The 22,521-nt window shown below is 41.0% G+C and overlaps 1 protein-coding gene across 2 annotated transcripts in view; it reads left to right on the top strand.

Annotated features, from left to right (window-relative positions):
- Positions 1–22,521, top strand: part of LOC144506410 (rho guanine nucleotide exchange factor TIAM1-like) — a 306,108-nt gene that overhangs the window by 217,944 nt on the left and 65,643 nt on the right. For both annotated transcript variants that reach the window (XM_078232483.1, XM_078232484.1), the window contains one exon: positions 1,066–1,145. In XM_078232483.1, the coding sequence (XP_078088609.1) occupies positions 1,066–1,145 (80 nt within the window). The remainder of the gene's footprint in view (positions 1–1,065; positions 1,146–22,521) is intronic.

Below are 22,521 nucleotides of genomic sequence, written 5' to 3'. Positions count from 1 at the left end.
CAACGATCGTAAAGAAAGATTGGAAATTTAATTTGAAGTACCCATTCTAAAGGCAGTAGGGGCTTTCTGGCTACTGATTTCCATCAGTGACCAGAAGTTTTCAGTGTTGGAGACTTGAATCACAGTTGCAGATGCAGTTAAATTTACTGCCTACTTTTAGTTGTAAAGCTCAGCAAGGGAGCAGACCAGGGAGATCTCCCGTGTCAAAAACGTATGCAGCTGTGTTTTCTTGGGTGTAACATTCTTGCAGTGCACGTGAGAAGAAAGTCTACCTTGTATTTTCCAAAACTTCCTTACCGGTTGCACTGTTGAAATGCCATTAGTCTTCTCATATTTCAGTACCATTTGGAAACTAGTTTTGTGCCAGTGTAAAATATATAAAGCTGTTACTGAGATAGTGCACTGCAGAAAAAAAATAAAGAAAAATGGACTTGAGACAAAAACAAATGGAAAATATTGTCAGTGAATCAGTGCTCATAAATAGCACTTTTAACATAACCTGCAATCCACCTCATTTTTCTTGTGGGGGTTGTAATGGTTATTGCTTTAAAAAAAATAATTAAAGGGAACTGAATGCTGTGATCTCGACCAGCTGTTATCACTCTCTTTAACTAATTACAGGGAGCTTGAAAAAGTGATCCCTACCAGCTGTTGTTGATGTCCTTTTATACTCCCACAATTGTTAAAAGTGAACAAAATAGCAGATATAAAGTTTACAGCTTTAATGGATTTTGTAGCAGTAATCCTGTTACCCGAAACCTGTCCTATTATTAGTTGACAAAAGCTTTATGTCTGTGCTTTGAGCTGATCTGTGAACACAGCACAATGTATTGGTAGCACGAGAATAATTACAACATGCAGTATTCATTATTACCTGAAAATGTTTTCTGTCCATTCAAAACTGCTGAAGCTTTCTATTGACATCCAAAGATTAGCGAAAAATCAGGTATTTACATGCAATTTTAAAATGACAGAGGCCTTATTTACTCTGTGCAACTTCAATCATTCAGTTTCTGTGATTTGTTGCTTTTATGATATAATTACCTTTTTTTAACATCTGAACAGAAATGTTGAACAGCCATACTGAGCCTTCCTATGATAAAGACAGACCTGCTGTATCATTTGAGACCGGTGAAACATGTAAGGTAAGTCTGTTGCATTGCATACTGTTGTACTATCACAGTTGAGTGTGCACACACCTGACCTTCCTTCAGTCCATTCAATACATTTTGAGGATTTTGAGTTAAGAAGCATCAGTTTATTAGAATGTTAATCTATTTGATCTTATTGGCATAGCTTCCCGTTTTCAGTAGCTGTTACTCAATATTTTGTTCATTAGCTGTAGTGCTGGAAATACAGTAGAGAGAAATGTGTTTTCATGGGAATTAATTTTTCTGACCGTGTTCCAAAGTATAAACAAAGCAGCACTACCTGTGTGCTACCTCGGGTTAAGCTGCACTCTAATTGTTCTGAATATTTTAAGCAGTATTACATGTTTTGAATGAGGTTCATTGCTATAAACATCCTTTTGTGACATTTACAGATCCTTCAAATGTATTCTCGAGTATCTAGCATTTGAATGCAAAAAATGCTTTCGGAGACAAATGTAATTTTCTTGTATTTCAATGATATACTAAGCTGCATGATTATCTATTGTAAATGCATTTTCATTTTAGTAAATTTTCAATTTTTTATTATGTTCTGTTAATATTTATGTTTAAATATTAAATTAACTGCTTTCAGATTCACCATTTCGGTGATTAAATTGTTTTTCTCCATGTCGATAGCCATAGAAACAAAATTCAAAAATAGCTTTTATCACATTGGCGATGGTTATAGTTTTTAGATGCTTCAAAAATGCACAGTTGACTTAAACATCTAGCTTTGAGGAAATGTCACAAAATGAAACTGTACAATTATCTGTTTCTGTGCTTATTAGCACAGTTATTAATTACTCTACAGTGCTGCAGTTTGTATTTGGTCTGAAAAACCTGTGCTTAAATCCTCCTTCTTCTGTCTTGGTTTCATTTGTTATTTATTATACAGTGTGGTGTGTTCAATTATGGTTGCCTGTTAATTCATATGAATTGCCATGTTAACCTCGAATGTTAGAGTATATGGTAGATTTTGTAAATTGTTTTATCTTTCTGACCAAGTATAGTAAAGTTTATTTTTGTTTGTTCAAAACCCACGGAATCTTTATTATGTTGAATGTCTTGACTCTCAAACTTTAAACAAAACTTTCTTGGTCCATAACCAGAGTTTACCAAAAACTTGGGGGTCTGGTCTAGGATCGTTGCAATATCCTAATTAGGAAACCAAGTAATCCTCTTTCAGAATACTTCCCATCCCACTTTAGTCTTGAAGGAACATCATACAGGCTTTTCCCAGCAGATGGGTCATCACATTACTCTTCAAAAATACTTTATTTGGAAGCCCTGAGGTGAAAGGTGCTATATAAAAATGTCTTTTTTTTTGCAAAAGCTCATTCCTTATAATCCCCAGTTTAATTTTGAGAAATAAAACATCAGAGGAGTAAAAGAGACGATAAAATGTGAAGTTTAATCTGAACTTTTCAGCTTTTAGGTTCATTTGGTTTAAAATCAAACTTCAATAAGTTGCTAACATTTTTATTAAACTTTTAGTAGTAATTAGTTTAGCTTAAGATCTGGCACAACTGAAAGCTGTGATACATCCTATCTGTGTGATGTGAGAGGTCTTGGATGCTTTGTGATTTGAGATGACTACTTGTCTCTGATAGTTTTTGGACTCTTGTTGCTTGAGCAGCAGCTGGGAACACTCATCACAAATGAGGGCTTGGAAAAGTTCCTGGAATGTATGTTCCGGTAAATAGTCATCCCATCGATAGAACACTTAGAGAGGAAGAGAAGTGGGTGACTATTTATTGGGAAAAGGAAGAGCAGCAGGAAGACAAGTAGTGCAATAATCTCTGAGTTGAAACAGGTACCAAGTATCTGTGACATTTGCAGCAGGATCTCGAGAAGGATAATTACAAATAATGCTGAGGTACTGTGGAATTTGTGGTTATCTAAGAAAGCGAAGGAGTGGTCAAGTGCAGAGCATTGGCAAAATAGAGGATTCCGTACTCAGAAGAGTAGACAAGTGATTTTCGCATTGCAACTGAAAGTGTAGAATGGCACATTGTGTCCGTGCTGCCAGGAATAAAAGGCACAAAAGATATCGGACAAGGAAGGGGATCAACCAGAAGTCATGGTTCATTTTAGAACCACTGGATAGAAAGATATAATACAAAAAAGCCTAAGGTTAGAGGAACAGAAAATTTGGGTTTGTTGTGGTGTGGGAGCTGGTCTGCCTTCTCTTGGTTCCATTTTTAGCTATCTAACTGTAACGGGAGTATATCCAGAAGTGGCTTCTCTATCTGCACCCAGACTTTTACCTTTGGAGTCCCCAAGAACCTGTCATTCTTCTTTTCTTCCTCATTAGCATGCTACCCTCAGCCACCATGAGCACAGACACAGATTAGTTTCTACATATCTCCTTACAATTCCTAGATCTAATTCGACACAATGTCTCTTGACTCCAAAGCTGTTTCTTGTGTTGTCAGACTGGCTATCCCATATCCAGTCTTGAATGCTCAACACTTTACTCTAATTAAACATGGGGAAGGTTGAAACCATTATCTTCTCCCACCACAAATCTATACCATTACCATGGATTCTATTTCCATTTCTATCCATTGTTTCATTCTAAACCAGGCTGTTTAATGTCTTGGTATTGTATTTGGCACCATGTGGAGCTTCCAGCTCTATGCTTTCCCATCAGAATAACCACCTACTTCTACCTCTTGTAATATCACTTGTCTCATCCTCTATCTCAGTCCTTTTTCCATTGAAACCCTCATTCACATCTTTGTCGCCCTGAGACTTGATGATTCTAATATTCTCCTATCTCATTCTTCACGCTCTGCATACACCAGATCATTAAAAAAAAAATCTCTGCTGCCAATATCCTACTCAGCACCAAGTCTTACTCTCGCATTACCCATGTCCTTGCTGGTATTCATGGGCTCCTAGAACCCCAGTTCCTTCGATTCTAGAATGGTCCAAGCAGATCTGAAGTTAGCAAATGTAGCAAGAAAGGAGGAAGAGAGTAAACTGAGCTACAAGCCTTTAGCCTGACATCAATCTTTGGGGAAGTGCTGGAATCTATTATTAAGTAAATCTTAATAATCCCTTTGCAAAATCGTAACATGACGGAAGCCACCATGGATTTCCAAAAGACATTCAGTAAGATCGCAGAAACAATTATCACATGGGCTCATGGAGTTGGAGGTAATATATTCACGTGGATGGAGGATTAGTTAACGGACAGGAAACAAAAATTGGGATAAACGTGGCATTTTCAAGTTTGCAGGTTGTAACTGCTAGAGTGCCACAAGAATCTGTGCTGGGGCATCAGCTATTTTACAATCTCTAAATGACTGAGATGAAGAGACGGAGATTAATGTATCTAAATTAGCTGATGATGCAAAGTTGGATGAGAATGTCAGCTGAGAGGAGGACAAAAGAGACTACAAAGAGATATAAACAGGTCAAGTGAGTGGGCAGATGGCATAGCATTTGGGGAATGATAGGGTTGTTCATTTTGGCGATAAGAATGGAAAAGCAGAATATTTTTCAAAAGCAATGAAACTTGTAAAAGTTGATGTTTAAAGAGACTTGGGTGTACTCATGCAAGGAACACAGAAATGTATGTAGGTACAGCAAATAATTTTGAAGGCAGATGGCATGTTGGAAAGGAATTATATTACAAGAATTAAGAAATCTTGCTACATTTGTATAGGGCTTTCGTGAGACCACACCTGGAGTAGTGTGTGCAGTTTTGGTCTCCATATTTAAGTATTTACATTGGAGGAAGTATGGCGAAGGTCCACTCGATTGATCCTCAAGATGAGAGGGTTGTCCAATGATAAGAGGCTAAGTAAATTAGATCTATATTCTCTGGAATTTAGAAGAATGAAAGTGATCCCATTGAAACTGACAAGATCCTGAAAGGACTTGACAGAGTTGATACTGAGAGGTGGTTACCCCTAGCTAGGGAATCTTGAATTAAATAAAAAAGAAAAGTTTTTAATGTCTAAAGTTAACACATGGCGATTTTCTTGGCTTGTCCAAGCAAGTGGTGGTTCTCATTATGGGACTAGCGGCAGGTACAAGTGGTGGCGACCATGTCTTCGTACAATCTCAGGATAAGGGGACGATCATTTAGAACTGAGACGAGGAGAAATTTCTCTATCCAGATGATTATTAATTCCAAAAATTAGCTATCGCTGAGGGTTGTGGATGTTCCATGGTTGATGAGGTTTAAGGCTGAGATAGACAGATTTTTGAGGAGCAGGCGGGAAAGTTGAGTTGAAGTCGAAGATCAGCTATGATCATATTGAATGGTGGATCAGGTTCCACAGGCCTTATGATCTACTCATCCTATTTCCTATGCTTCTCAAAATTAAAAATTTCATGCTCGAGTTAAGACCTCTCCATAGCATTGCCCATCGAATTTCTCTAACCCTAAGCAGCCATACAATAATTGTGCCTGAGTGTGAACTCCTTGTCCAGGAGATTTTCACAGTAACTTCATTGCAGTGTTGATGTATGCCTACTTGCGACACTAACAAATAAACTTTAACAAAATAAACTTTAAACTTCTCTGACTTCTTGTGCATCCTCCCTTTTCTCCACAATTGGCTCTGCTATCAGTCACCCCGGCCCAACAGCCCGGAATTCTGTCCCCAGAATCTTGGTTCTTCGTCCCTTGCTCCTTTTAAGGCCCTCCTTAAAAACCCACTTTGCAAGGACCATGTCCCTGGCTCAACAATCTTCATCATTGACCTTCCCTCCACCATAAGGTGAGAAGTATGGATGTTTGCTGACGATTGCACAATGTTCAGCACCATTCACAACTCCGCAGATATTGATATGGTCCATATGCAGCAAGACCTGGACAATATTCACGTTTGGTTTTATAAATGGCAAGTGACACTAGTGCCACACAAGTGCCAGGCAATGGCCAACTCCATCGCCCTTTGTTATTCAGCAGCATTACCAACAGTGATTCCCCCACTATCAACATCCTTGGGGTTATCATTGACCAGAAATTGAACTGGTCCAACTATATAAATACTGTGGCTGCAGAGCAGGTCAGAGGCTAGGAATTCTGTGACAGGTAATTCAGCTTCTGTCTCCCCAAAAGCCTGTCCACCATCTACAGGGCGCAAATCAGGAATGTGATGGAATACTTCCCACTTGCAGCTGCAACAACTCTCGACCTTGACGCCATCTAGGCTAAAGCAGCCTGGTAGCACCCCATCCACTAACTTAAGCATTCACTCCCTCCATAACCAACATACAGTGACAGCAGTGTGCATCATCTACAAGATACATTGCAGCAATTCGCCAAAGCTTGTTGGACAGCAGCTTCTAAACCTCTGACCTCTCCACCTAGTAGGGTAAGGACAGCAGATACATGGGAACACCGCCACCTGCAAGTCCCCCTCCAAGCCACATACCATCCCGACTTGGAATTATATCACTGTTCATTCACTGTCACTGGGTTAAAATCCCTCCCTAACAGCATTGTGTGTGTGTACATACACCACAAGGCCTGTAGTGGTTTAAGAAGACAGCTTACAACCATGTTTCCAAGGGCAATTAGGGATGGGAGCCATAATGGCTGGCCTGGTCAGTGATGTCCACATCAATCAAAGAATTTTTTAAAAAAAGAACTCTCCTAAAATCTCCTCTTTTGGCCATTTTGTCAACGTTGACTACTGTGGAGCACTTTGTGACATTTTGTTAATATTAATTCTGTGACCAAATTGTCTGAATCTTTAGGGAACTAATAGTCCCTTTAGGGGAATAAAAGGAGGTGAAGCAGTTCATTAAGATAAAATCAGATAAGGAAGTAGTGAGGACATATAAAGTGAAACTTAGAAGTAGAAAATGTACCCTGAATCTTGGAATGCCGTGGGAAGTCAGAGAAAGTAGTAGAGATTATGACCATAATCAAACATCCTTCGGTAGAGGTGGCAGGTCAGGGACTGGAGAAATGCCAATGTAGTGCCTTCATTCAGCTAAAAACTCCAATGGTGGGCAATTCTCTAGCTCCTGTAACATAGCATAAAATTAATCATCATTTATAAAGACATGGGCTAATTAAGCAAAGACAGTTTTGATTTGTAAACAAGAAGCTGTGTTTTAAAAAGACAAATGGATAAATATTTGATGTAGAAAATTTTGAAAGAGCTGGGAGATAAGATCAATTGGATCACTCTTACTGAGAGATTGTGGAGGTGAATGAGTTAAATTACTTCCTTCAGTGTTGTAAAAACGATAGCGGTATATAGTGTCATACTCGGTAGAGTGTTTATCATTGTTTGAATAAAGAACTTTTTCCTTAGATCTGTTTTAAAAGTATCCTTCACTAATGTGAATTTTGTGTCCTCTACTGCTTGATTTGACATGATGTATGTATACCTTTTAATGCTTTGCCTCAGTGAGGTTTTCCTTTAATCTTCTCTCAAGACTGTGGAGTTCAAGCTTTTCTAATCTCTTCTTATAGATAATCCCCTTTACAATTAGGATCATTCTCATTGCAGTTCTCTATACTGTCACAATTTGTACCTCTCCCTTTTAATCACAACATTGTAGAGAGTTCTCCACCTGTAGTCTGATTAATGCACTATAAAGTCTCACCAGAGTCTCTGTAGTTTTACATTACACTGTTCTGGCTACATAGCTGAATATTCTAATTTTTAAAATTGTTTTTCTTCCTTGCCTTGATATTAAAAATGAATAGTCTATGATTGTAGCTGATGGAGCAGGGAAGGTAGAGTCTGGGCTGGGCAGTAGCGAGGGTCAGGGACTGAAGTCCAGTAACCCAGGGCTGTGGGCAACTTGTGGAGTGCATTCACGGGGAACTGAACTGCGGCAGAACAGCTTTGCATTGGGGGAATTGTGTTCTTTGAATGTCTGGTGGCAGACTTGTGCCTGATTTTCAGGAGTGGTGGAAGATTGGCAGCCTACCGTGGGCTTGGGTGAGGAGAAGTTTGGAGCAGGGGGAGGTAGAGAGTGATAAATTTGAGTTTGGGGCATGGTTTGATTTGGTGTTGAGGTGGGGGCTTTATTGATGAGGTTAAATTGTTGAGGTGGGAGATTTATTGGAGGAAATTAGTGCTGAAGTGGGAGTTTGTTGAGGAGATTTAGTGCTGTGGTGGGGATTTTAGTGAGGTGATGAAATTATGTGCTCGAGATTTTACTGATGGGGTCACATTATTGAACTGGGTGCTTATTGTGTGTAGGGGATACTTTTGAGCAGAGTCTAGTGCTGAAGGGAACTTTATCAAGGGAGATGAGTGATGAGGCTGGGACTGTCTCAGAGGCAGGTCTCTACAGGTATCATTTTCCTTTTACTTGTATCTACATTTCTGGTAATCCAGATCCTGTAGGATTGCGGCTTTAATATTAACATTGAGAGCTCTAAGCTAAGGGAGTAAACTCAGCATCAATTCTGGGATGGAATCCCACTAGGCAATTGGTGTTTCCTTCTGGCAACCCATGCAACTGACAATAGGCTTTCGTCTTAGCTCTGGATATCAGCTTTCGAGATCAAGAGGGGTGTTGAGATGTTCATCAAGTTGAGCTGCTACCATCTTTGGCCAACACGTGAAATGTGCATGGAATGTTGTTAAGTTGACATTTAGGTTTATGAGGCTGTGTTCTCAGCACCCTATTGTATGGTTGTGAAATATGGACAACTTACAACATCAAAAAAGGAAGCTGAACAGCTTTCATTGTTTACAGTGCATTCTGGCAAACATCATGGAAGGATAAAGTCACGAATGCAGCAGTCCTCTCAATGGCAAAGTTCAATGGCACTCATCAAGCAGAGTTGGTCTTGCTGGCTCAGAGATGTTTGCAAGAAGGAAGGTGGTCACATACCTCAGGATTTTCTGTATGTTGATCTGGCAATACAGATGGCCACATTGCTGTCTATGTAATAGAAAGCTCCACTTCAAGGTGCTCACACTGAAAACAACAAGCCTCAACGGTATCTCCACATGTGGCAGAACTTGCCTTTCAGATTGGTCTCTTCAACCATCAACAAAACAAGAAGCTGTCCCATCTTCGATGGATTTGATTTGCCAATGTCCATCATTTTACCCAAATACAAAAATGGTGACAATGACGGAGTCTACTGTTACACCCTTTAAGTCTCGCTACTCAATTTCTGCCCCCTTCATTGTGAGGTGTTCTTTTTTTCTCAGTCGTTTTACATTTCCCAGTATTAAATTTCATTTACATATTTTTGAATAGCCTTTATATTGAAAGGTGATTAAAAACATCAAGTTCTTAAAGATCGGCATGAAATTTTGGAACAACCTTTCAGATATGATGCTAAATTGAGGTTCCTTTTGCCTGCTCAGGTGAATGTAAAATAACCCATTGCACTGATTTGGTTTGATTTATTGTTGTCACATGAATTGGGATACAGTGAAAAGTATTGTTTCTTACACACTATAGGGACAAACATACCGTTCATAGAGTACATAGGGGAGAAGGAAAGGGGAGGGTGCAGAATATATAATGTTAAAGTTATAGCTAGGATGTAGCGAAAGATCAACTTAATATAAGGTAGGTCCATTCAAAAGTCTGATGGCAGCAGGGAAGAAGCTGTTTTTGAGTTGGTTGGTACGTGATCTCAGACTTTTGTATCTTTTTCCCAACGGAAGAATGTGGAAGAGAATATGTCCAGGGTGCATGGCTTCCTTGATTATGCTGGCTGCTTTTCCAAGGCAGCGGGAAGTGTAGACTAAGTCAATGGATGGAAGGCTGATTTGTGTGATGGACTGGGCTACGTTCACAACCCTTTTTAGTTTCTTGCAGTCTTGGTCAGACCAGGAGTCATACCAAGCTGTGATACATCTGTGATACTAGTATTTCTAAGACTAGGGGAGTTATAATTCCAGAAGTGTTATCCCTGGTATTTGGGCCAATGTTTTCTGTGCATACTCAGCAGCCACATTATGCACTCAGCTGCTGTACTTCTTTTGCAGCCAGCTTCATGAGGACTGCAATCTCTGTGGCTTTCTGCAGAGTGAGGTTAACCTCTGTCAGGTGGCATTTCTGGATTGCTTCACTACGAAGGCCACAGACCAACCTATCACGGAGGATATCGTTCAGTACTTCATTGAATTCACAATGTTCAGTGAGCTTTTAAAGTACTGGGCTGTGACTTTGGAGCTCCCCAGCATCAGATTTGGGAGGTACCCCTGTTACATGGTGTCAATTATACTGCTTCAGTAACAATAGAGGATACTGGTTGTAGACAAAATGGCTCCAATAAAATGCCAGGGATTGCTAGAAAGATCCTGCAAAGAAACATGATGAAAATACAGTTCTTAAAGGCATCACACCCCTGACCTGATCTGACCCAAACTCCCCCCCGCCCCCCCCAATCACAGGCACACCAAACACAATCCGATCCAACCCGACTCTCCCGCCCCCCCCCTCCCCCCCCCCCCCCCAATCACAGGCACACCAAACACAATCCGATCCAACCCGACTCTCCCGCCCCCCCCCCCTCCCCCCCCCCAATCACAGGCACACCAAACACAATCTGATCCAACCCAACCCAACCCCCACCCCCCCCCCCCCGCTCTCAAGCAGGCCTGACTTGTCCTCCCTTCCCCAATACCCGACCACCCTTCCCCAATATCCAACCCATCTCCCCCACCAACTCAAATTTCACAGTAACTCCATTGCAATGTTAATGTAAGCCTTACTTGTGACTAGTAAATAAAAACTTTAAACCCCCTGTGAATTTCAATGGCCATTTAAACTTACCTGCTTTGCAGCAGCTGATGCCGTTAAAAAGGGGACATGTCCTGCTTCAATGCATAGAATGGAATCCCTACAGTGCAGAGGGAGGCCATTTGGCTCACCGACCCCATGCGTTTACCATGGTTAATCCATCTAACCTAAGCATCTTTGGACACTAAGGGGAAATTTAGCATGGCTAATCCACCTAACCTGCCCAATCCGACTGCTGGACAGCAATGCTGAACCTTGAAGACTGCTGTGCTGCCTGGACCTCACCTGGCCATGTCGGAAGTTCGGGTGAGGCAGGCTTAAAAGAAATTTCAAGTAAGTAATTGGACCTGGAGAAACAATCTGACACTGCCACTCCAAGGAAGTTGGTCATTGTCGCATTGCTGTTTGCTTTAAACATATTGGCTACCATGTTTCTTATAGTATAACAGCCACGACATCACTAAAATACTTAATTTCCTATAAAGCACTTTGAGACATTGGTGGTTATAAAACCACTATATAAGTGCATGCCACCTTTTCTCACACAACAATTAGACCTCAAAAGCCATGTTTACCAGAGATTGCAACCATAAATTTGGCTCCATGGTGTATGTACTAGCAACAATATAGATTCTGCAGTCTAATAATGCACTGGCTTGTGCAGTATGGAAAGCTAAACAAAGCATACAGTACATAACATATTCTGTTTCCCTTAAAGGTCATGTCAGTTTAACAAAACAGTTTCTGACCTAAGGAAAGAGGGTAGCCTGTTTTTAAAAAAAAGCACATGGGTTCACCTTAACTATAATTTAGACACTCAGGAGGTCTTCTCTCCTGGTATTGGTTATGGCGGACTTTTGATGCTTTTACAGAGCAATGTTTATTGGAGACATATGACAGTTTAGGACTTTAGCAGAATGTGAAGTTGTGTCTAATGTAGGTGAGGATGAGACAACTCCAACATCAATCTGCGTTCCATGGCTTGGAGATGGCTCACTCGAAGTGGTGAAGTCAGGCTTTTCCATGAGAGATGTATCCTTAGATTGTACTTGACTTGTCAACAGTTGGTCAACATGTTTCTGCCAAGTGAGATCATTTGTAATTTGGACTGTGCATGAATCAAGCCGTGTCTAAGCAATCTCAGCAGCAGGAACCCATTTAGCTCCAGTAACATAGTTACGAGCTAGAACTTCTTGTCCAGAACAGAAAATTCTTGACTTTGATCTTTGTGTTCTTCTCTCCACTTGGTCGTGCTGTTGATCTTGCACAACTTGTGGTGTTTTTGTTGGTTTGGACAGATCAAAGCAAGCATGTATTTGCCATTTTATTCGTAGAAGTGCTGGAGGTGCTTCAATTGTAGAATGTGGTGTATTTTGGTACGTAAGCAGAAATGGGTCCAAATGCTTTTGAATGGAAGGATGTCCTAGTGTGCTTAATTGAACTGTAGAGGTAGATAAGGACAGAAAGAATTTAGCTAAGGCTCTCTCTCACTCCCCACACCTGGGTATTATGTGTGAGACACGACTATCGATGTATCACATCCAAGTTTAGAGGTAAGGAGGGGTAAAATGCATCAGTCTTTTGGAATCTCTCAATTCAGCTTTAGTGCTCCTGAACACAGAATCACAGGCTTCTGTCCATTTCCAGGCTTTGTTCTGGCACAGAAGCTCATGCAGCAGTTTCAGAAGGGTTGCCAGCTGTATAATAAATCTCCTGTAATAATTCAGCAGCTCTTAGAAGCAACAAAGCTAGCTGATATTCTTGACCTTGAAGGGTGCTTTGTGAAGCCCAGCAGCATCAATGACGTGCCTTAAATATTCCACTGAGTGCTGAAAAAATTCACGTTTGTCTTTGTGAACGCATAGACCATACTCCTCTACCCTTGGTAGAGTGGAATCCAAATTCTTGGGATGATCCTCATCAGTCTTGCCTGTTACCAAAATACTGCCAAGTTAGCACTGAATTCCAGGCAAGCCACTCAGGAGCTGGTCCACAGCCCTCTGAAAAAAGGTTGGAGCTGATGTTATTCCAAACGGCAAACTGCAACATTTGTACAGTTACTTATGTGTTGTGATGGTACGATATTGTTGTGACTTCTCATCAACATGCATTTGTAAGTTGGCCTGGCATATTTTGCTGAATTGCTGTCCACCAGCCAGGCCCGCTAAAAGGTCCTCAATGGAATGGATATTGTTCGGCACATAGCTCCATGCACATCCATGTGTGCTATCTTGAGTATTGGAATGATGGATGTTGTCCATTCACTGTGGGGGATAGGTACCATGATTCCAATCTTGACCAGACCCTCCAGGTCAGCTTTGACTTTTAGTTGTATGGCATAACCCATAGCTCTGGCCTTCAGGAATTTTGGTTGAGAGTCAGCTTTGATGTTCAATTTTACAGTAATTCCCTTCATACTTCCCAAATGTCCTTCAGAAACAACAGCATGTATTTTTTTTATAACAGTTGTCAGACTTGCTCTATTTACTTCACTCCAGTTTAACTGGATCTTCTCCAGCCATGACCATCCAACTAAAACTGGGAAGTTGCCTTTGACCACAAAGTCGTAGCTTAGCAGTTTGTCCATTTAGTTCCACTTTAGCTTCCATTCACAGGTATGGATTCCCCTGTATATGTTTTCAGATCAATTTTTGCAGGCATCAAGGGAAACTGCTTATATACAGCATCTTGGACCAGAGAAACTGCTGCCCATGTATCCAGTTCCATAGGTATTGGTGGTTATACCCAGTAGCCCTGTGAACTACCTGCGACTGACAAGATATGGAGGGGACATTCTTCTTTGGACTTGGTGTCACTCTGGCCTTCCCATTCCATATGACGTGCAGATTTTTCTTCTTGTCATGCCAGACTGCAGATTTCTTTTTCTGAGGTTTGCTTTTTGGATTCACTGACACTTTTTTATTTTTACAGGAACACTCAAAATGTCCCTTCTTGCCACACTGATGGCATTCAAGGTCTCTGCACCAGCATTCGGATGGATGGTGAGCAGGCTTTGCACAATGGTAACATTCTCGGCTGCTTGCTATCTTCTGTGCATACTCAGCAGCCACATTATGCACTCAGCTGCTGTACTTCTTTTGCAGCCAGCTTCATGAGGACTGCAATCTCTGTGGCTTTCTGCAGAGTGAGGTTAACCTCTGTCAGGTGGCATTTCTGGATTGCTTCACTACGAAGGCCACAGACCAACCTATCACGGAGGATATCGTTCAGTACTTCATTGAATTCACAATGTTCAGTGAGCTTTTAAAGTACTGCAACATACTGTGCAATTGTTTCCCCTCTTGGTTTCTTTTGTGAAATCTAAATCTTTCTAAGCCAGTGGCTTAAGGGAAAAATGTATCTCTAGGACTTTTACAATGTCTTTATACGGTTTGCTAGGCTTGTCAGACTGCACCAAGCTTCTTAATAAGTCAAAGGTTTAAGCTCCCATCACATTTAAGAAAGCTGCCATCTATAATTTTCAATTCCATTTGCAAGGACAAAACCTCAAAGCTTTCATTGTGGGAGTTCCACTGTTCTCCAGTCTCATTGAAATGTCCCATTAGTCTGGTAAGTGTAGTCATTTTCAGCCCCATAATTTTCCCTTTTTCATCAGTTACGGTGTTGCTACTTTAAATGCATTGCCACTTTCAGAGCTGTCAGTGCTGTCACCAATTTGTTTTACTTGACTATCTCTGCAGTTGGCGGTGGCTTTCTGTGCTGTGAGTTTCCCCCGCTTTTCAGGTTTGCTGGGCTCACTGGCAACATGGCTGCTTTGCTTTTTTAAAAAACTTGAAAACATTTTCTTCCTGGGCTCCAGAAATTGACTTCAGTGCCGTCTTTTCTTTGAATGTCCCTTTTTTGTTTAACTTAAAACAATAGTGCTTCTTATTGCCATTTTCTTTGCAAATCTTGCGACCAGCAGCAATTAAAAAAAAAAAATTGTTGCGATACTCTGCAGTTTTCTTTTAATTTTAAAGACTGCAGGCTTCTTTTTGTTCTAAACTGTGCAGGTTCCTGTGTTTAATGTTTTCTGTAATTCAGTTCAAATCCAACATGCAATTCACAGTTGAAAAAACTTAAGATCTATCATCCTCATTGCCAGTTGGTTATGTTTTAATACTGGTAGATTAATCAGCACATGTCGGCACTGAGACAATTCAGCATTGCAGCTTCTGTTTATTTTACTTTAGCAACTGAACTAACAACAGTGTGGATTCTGTGACCCCATAATGCACTGGCCTGCAAAGTATGAGAAGCTTAACAAGACCTACTTAACAGTCATACCTAGTCAGTATTCTGGAACAATTCTCTCAATCTGAAGTCTGTGTGACATCACTGTTTTATGAAGGAGGTCCTGCCTCAAATCTCCATTTTACAGACGGACCTGGAGCTTCAGAACAGGACAAGAATGGCACTGCCAGTGTCTCTGAAGATAACCAGTGCCATGGATTTCTTTGCCTCACAATCCAGCCTGAAAGGATTCTGTGACATCGGAAACAGAGCTCCCAGTTTATGTCCACTGCTGTATAAGGAAGGCGACTGACACTGCTGGGAGAATCATAGAATCCCTACAGTGCAGAAGGAGGCCATCTGGCCCATTGAGCCTGCACCGACCACAATCCCACCCAGGCCCTATTCCCGTAACCCCACATATTTACCCTGCTAATCGCTTGACACTAAGACCAATTTAGCATGGCCAATCAATCTAACCCGCACATCTTTGGACTGTGGGAGGAAATCGGAACATCCGGAGGAAACCTACGCGGAGAAGGTGCAAACTTCACACAGACAGTGACCCAAGCCAGGAATCGAACCTGGGTCCCTGGTGCTGTGAGGCAGCAGGGCTAACCACTGTGCCACCATGCTGAGAGGGGAATATATTATTCTCTGTCTGACCGGAAGGAAGCGGGCACTTTGCAGGTTGCTTCACCAGGTCAGTTGGCTTCCACTTGGTGCAGGATACTATTGATTGCACACAGTTGGCTTTGTGGGTGCCACATCTAAGTGCAGAGATGTACTTGCAGGGTCCCATTCCCTGAATGTTCAGTTGGTGCACCACCATGTTCAGCATGCAGGTGAATGTCCATTATCCTGGCAGCTGTCATGATGTCTTTGTTTTACACCTGTCTGCCTTGCTATTCGTATTTGAGCAATCAGGTCAATCCAGATGGTGAAAACTGTGACGAGAATGATCCAGTGACCTAAGATAAAAGCATAATACTGCAGATGCTGGAATCCGAAACAAAAACAGAAAATGCTGGAAAATCTCAGCAGGATGCTGTCAGACCTCCTGAGATCTTCCAGGGTGTTCTGTTTTTGTTTATGATCCAGTGACCTCCTGGCTCATGACTCCAGTGTGCTATTCAGACACATGGGGGCATCAGGCAAGTGACATGAAATGTCATCATTAAGCAATGCTTCAACTGCCTGGACCACTTTGGAGTCCAACAGTACTCCCCAGAGATTCGTTGTCATCTGTTGCATCCTGCACAATCTCGACGTAATAAGAGCACTTTACTTGCCACCTGTAATACCTTCCAAGCAGTTCAGGAGGAAACAGAAGAGGAGGAAGCAGTGGGGCAATCAGTATGTCCCCTTTCTGGATAGGTTGTTCATAATTGACTCATCTGACACTGATGTGAGTGTATACAAGTCGAATTTCCAATTGCACAACAGTTCCACACTTCACCTTCCATTGTTACTGACCATCACGGTGTTCTCTTGGCCACAATTCTTTAAAAAGAGCAACTCCAAAACAACGATTCCATACCATATTTATTGATTAAGCTATGCAGTATGCCATACAAAAGTCAACTAATACCCTTATGCATTTCTTTTGTACCTATCTTCCATGTTCAGGCTTTCTGGCCAATGTCCCAATACTTTCTGCAAGCATGATGGCAACCTTTATCTGCACATCGTTCCATGAAAGTCTTCATCTGAGTCCAAGTTGGTATTCTGATTTAGAGATGATGGTGTTCCTATGCACCTGCTGTTTTTTTTTCTTTACTGTTTAATGGATCTGGGTGTCACATGGCAAGGCCACTATCTGTTGCCCATTCCTAATTGCCATTGAACTGAGTGGCTTGCCAGGCTATTTCACAATACAGTTAAGACCACTTTGTGGCTTTTGGATCACTTGAAGGCCAGACCAAGTAAGAACAGCAGTTTTCTTTCCTTAAAGGGCATTAATGAACCCAGATGGATTTTTACAATTGATGATAATTTCATGGTCACCATTACAGAGATTAGCTTTATATTTGCAGATTTATTAATTGAATTTAAATTTCACTAGCTGCTCTGGTGGGATTTGTACCCAGGTTCCCAGAGCATTAACCTGAATCTCTGGATTACCAGGCCAGTGGCATTGCCACTACACTTCTCCCAAACGTCTTGTCTTTCTTGGTGGTTGGAAGGTGCTGCCAAAGAAGCTGTAAGGACTATGTCCAGAAGCCATGGTAAACCAATGGCAGAGACAATATATATCCAACTGTCTTGATTAAAGGGGTTGGTATTAATCTGGTACATATAGGACTCTAGAAATGAAGACAAAATCTGGGAACATTTTGTGGTAAGATACAATTGTTTGGAAATTTGAGGGCTTTCATGTTTGTGTTCATGCTTATGCTTATCCGTCTTCTAAAAATATAAAGACAGGTAAGATGATGAGAGTTTAGCCAGATTGTTTCTGGTTAATGAGGAGAAAAAGAGGAAGGCATTGTTTCATCTGGCAATTTTATGTTATTATTAGAGATTTCCTATATTCTTTACAGAGTTGTCATGTTTTCTTTCAGCAGTGTTATGCATAAGGTCTGCCTGCACAGTCACTTGGTGTAATTAGCGTTAATGGAGAGGAGACACAGATAATAGTGTACCACACAGTTAACCTATCTGGTTACATGTAAAATTGACTGGTGTATTAGCTCTGCAATGTTTTGTGAACTTCCTGGTATCTTTGCTGTTCCATATTGTGAAGGAATAAATGGGTTATGCAACCTATTATATGTAGGTGGATCTGCTTAAATTAACTCTAATGAGTTTGCAATTCATGTTTCTCTGTGATATACTCCTACCATGTAATGTATGATGACGGAAGTGATTTTGAATTTTATGATACATTGTGTTCCCTCTATGCTTCTAACCTCTCGTAATGACCTGTGAAATATTTCAGTTGTAATTTTCACTTAACCAGGCTGGCAGGGAATTTACAGAATCAGATCAACACCTGCTACACTGGAAATTAATATTGGGCAGGGGTAAAATGGTCAACAGATCTGATCCTGTCAGTTTCCCGTTTGGCGGGATAGGTTAAAACTAGCCAAAATGAAATCTTTGGTGACATGCTCGTTTAAGTCTTTCTGATGTTCATGTGTGCCCAGGTCAAAAAAGGTTGCTGCTCTACTTTCAAACCCGCAGTTTTTATTGAACTGCCTGTGGCATTATGTAGGTTGATCTTTTGGAGTCAGTGAAATAAAGTAATAAGTTAATCTTCCTCTGGATCATTCTCCGCTGCATATAGATTTCATTTTGGCAAATTTTTGAGGGTGAATGCCATGTTTCTGGGCATATCTTTTTTGATGTGGCAATGCCGGCGTTGGACTGGGGTAAGCACAGTAAGAAGTCTCACAACACCAGGTTAAAGTCCAACTAGTTCATTTGGCAGCACTAGCTTTCGGAGCCCCAAGCCCCTTCTTCAGGTGAGTGAGGACTCGTGTTCACAAACAGGGCATATAAAGACACAAACTCAATTTACAAGATAATGGGTGGAATGCGAGACTTTACAGGTAATCAAGTCTTAAAGGTACAGACAATGTGAGTGGAGAGAGGGTTAAGCACAGGTTAAAGAGATGTGTATTGTCTCCAGCCAGGACAGTTAGTGAGATTTTGCAAGCCCAGGCGAGTCGTGGGGATTACAGATAGTGTGACATGAACCCAAGACCCCGGTTGAGGCCGTCCTCGTGTGTGGAACTTGGCTATCAGTCTCTGCTCCGCGATTCTGCGCTGTTGTGTGTCGTGAAGGCCGCCTTGGAGAACGCTTACCCGAAGATCAGAGGCTGAATGCCCATAACTGCTGAAGTGTTCCCCGATTGGAAGGGAACACTTCTGCCTGGTGATTGTTGAGCGGTGTTCATTCATTGTCATAGCGTCTACATGATCTCACCAATGTACCATGCCTCGGGACATCCTTTCCTGCAGCGTATCAGGTAGACAACGTTGGCCGAGTTGCAAGAGTATGTACCGTGTACCTGGTGGATGGTGTTCTCGGGTACATCCACCAAGTACACGGTACATACTCTTGCAACTCGGCCAACATTGGCTACCTGATAAGCTGCAGGAAAGGATGTCCCGAGGCATGGTACATTGGTGAGATCATGCAGACGCTATGACAACGAATGAATGAACATCACTCAACAATCACCAGGCAGGAGTGTTCCCTTCCAATCGGGGAACACTTCAGCAGTCACGGGCATTCAGCCTCTGATCTTCGGGTAAGCGTTCCCCAAGGCGGCCTTCACGACACACGACAGCGCAGAATCGCTGAGCAGAGACTGATAGCCAAGTTCCACACACATGAGGATGGCCTCAACCGGGATCTTGGGGTTCATGTCACACTATCTGTAACCCCCACGACTTGCCTGGGCTTGCAAAATCTCACTCACTGTCCTGGCTAGAGACAATACACATCTCTTTAACCTGTGCTTAACCCTCTCTCCACTCGCATTGTCTGTACCTTTAAGACTTGATTACCTGTAAAGACTCGCATTCCACCCATTATCTTGTAAACTGAGTTTGTGTCTTTATGTGCCCTGTTTGTGAACACGAGTCCTCACTCACCTGAAGAAGGGGCTTGGGGCTCCAAAAGCTAGTGCTGTCAAATAAACCAGTTGGACTTTAACCTGGTGCTGTGAGACTTCTTACTGTGCATATCTTTTTTCCCAATGGGAAAATTTTTGGAACTGAATGTCCAGTGAATGTCAGATGGATTTTGAAAACCTTGTTTGCAAGACGAGGAGTATTGGGTTCAGACTTGTTCAGAGCAGGTTGAAATACAAGTTGTTGGTATTGCTGCCATGCAAGATGAAAAGAGAAACAAGATTTATTCAAGTGTGAGTAGACACCCATGTGCACATAGACATAATTAACAACATGTGTTCAAGCTTTTTGTCTCTCTAGAAGGTAGAAGTGTATATTCTGAAACTTAAAGGATCTCACAAAGTTTAAATAAATATTCATATTAAGTTACATATATTCCAACTGTAGACACTGATTCTTCTTGGTGTTCTGATTTAGAATGTATTTGCCAATGAGACAGTAATAAAAACTGATATTTGTAAACCTTCTGTTCCAAACACTCAGATTAGGCAAAGCACCAGAAGGAAATAAGTGCAACCGAGTCACCAGGGTTTCACAGATCAAATTGCCAGGGTTTGTGGGTTTAGACAGCTCCAGTTTACAATAAAACCAAGATTGGTCCTTTCTCAGTAACAGCATGAATAACTACATTTTTACAAATAAGTGCATATAGCATCTTTGCACCTGTCATGTTACTCTGTATATAATATAGAAAACAGATTGTGGGCTATCTGCATTTGTTTCTGTAATCAAGCTCAGGTTATGCTCCCATAAAGGAGGTAATACAGTAATAGTCTCATTAATGGTCTGGATTGATCAGCCAGTTATTGCAAATGTTACTTAAATTCTTTCCAGAGTTTGAGATGCTTGAATCCGAAACTTAGGAGGTTGCTACTGTTTTTGTTCTGGAGAAATGCAAAGTATATTGCCTAACATTTTTAATGAATGTAGACAAACTTTTGTCTAAGATAACTGATGTTCATCACTCGCAATGAACAGGCTGGCTAGGATAGCCAGAGCCTCATAGTCTACTTTCATCTTAGCCTTTTCACTCCTTGATGGAGCATAGGCCACAGACAAGTTCTCCCCATCTAATGCTGTTTTGGGCCCAACTCTCCAGTTGTTGCCATGTATAGTCCTTGGCTCTCACCTTTTCTGTGTCTTGCCTCCATGTGTTTCTTGATCTGCCTTGCTTTCGCTTTCCTTGCGGGTTCCATGTGAAAGCCTGCCATGTAATGTTGTTTTTCAGCTTCCTCGAGGTATGGCCTATTCAATTCTACTTTCGTCTTTTCCTTTGGAGGATCATTGGGTCTTGTTTTGTCCCCTCCCATAGCCTAATATTATTGATGGTTTTTTGCCAGTGTATTCTAAGGCTCCACCTGAGGCATCTGTTGGAGAAGGATTGGATTTTCGTCAACATTGTTTTGGTGATCCTCTGTGTTTTGGAGCCATAAAGGAGAACGCACTTTATGTTGGAGTTGAAGATATTTAGTTTTGTGGCCTTTGTGATTTCTCTTCATTTCCAGGCATTGGAGTGAGTGATGAATGCTGCTCTAGCCTTCCCAATTCTGATCTTTACATCCTTGACTGTCCCACCAGTAGTACTGACAACACTGCTCAGATAGGTAAAATCGTTACTTCATCCAGCTCAGTGTTCTTTATCTTAATGGAATTGTTGTTCCTGGTATTTATTCGCATTATCTTTGTTTTTTCTTTTAAGGCCAACTTTGTCTGATATTTGCGTCAAGTGACCAGTTTTATCTTGCATCTGTATGTGGTTGTGTGATAATAAAGCCAAGCCATTCGCAAAGTCTAAATCTTCCAGCTGTTCTGTGAGGATCCATTGTGTGCCATTTCTTCTGTTTGCTGTTGTTTGTCTCAAAATCCAATCAATCGCCAGCAAAAATAGGAGTGGTAACATCAAACAGCCTTGTTTCACACCAGTTTGTGCATTGAATTTATCAGATAATTTAATTTGATTGAATATATCAAGTAGAGCCTCATAATACATGCAATCTAATGGATATTGTTCTAAGATATGGTTGTGTAAGGTATGCTTTTGGTACTCGCAATGCTACATAGAGATAGGTTGCTTTCTCACTGAAGTACTGAAACATTTTATCAGTTCTTTTGTTGACCTTATAATGTACATTTACAATGTTCAATTTCATTTTCAACTCCAGCTTCTAATATTAAAGTTGCCTTATTTTGTGCATTTTTTTTATCTTTAAGCTTTCTCTCTGTTTCTGACCAAATTCATTCAGCAAAAGTGTTAACTCTGAAAATCCCGTGCTTCCGTATTCATTTAATTAACTGGTTAATTGGTTGAACAGCAGTGATTGGAACTTCTTCGAATTTAGAATAAATATGTTCCAGCATTGTTAGCTAATAGATTGTCGATTAATAAATGAGGTTTAAAATTAACCCATCAGATAATCCTCCATTTTTAAATACAGTATATAGAATGTCTAACCAATCGAGCATGAAAGTGACAACATTTTTGTATTTTTGTTTTAAATCTAAGTTTTGTATTTTTAAGCTGCGCCCTGTTGTGCTTGAATGAAATGGTATCACATCATCGTTTTTTATCACCTTCCTGACAGTGCTTCTTCATTGGAGCTATCTTGTCAACAATAGTAGTTACCTTTTACTCTCAGTCAATTCTTGTGTTATAATTAGAAATCGCAGTTCGTTGATCTTGGTGCACATGCTTTGATACTTCATTTGAATTGATCAAACTGGTTTGTTGTGAATTGGCTGACAGTGTGGCCTCCAGAAGGCATATTATCCTTTTGTCAGTTACTAGCAGCAACTC

This window comes from Mustelus asterias, chromosome 17 (genome assembly GCF_964213995.1).
Source record: "Mustelus asterias chromosome 17, sMusAst1.hap1.1, whole genome shotgun sequence".
NCBI classification, from domain to species: Eukaryota; Metazoa; Chordata; class Chondrichthyes; order Carcharhiniformes; family Triakidae; genus Mustelus; species Mustelus asterias.
Note: the sequence above shows the minus strand (reverse complement) of the source record. Positions and strands in the feature narration are given on the sequence as shown.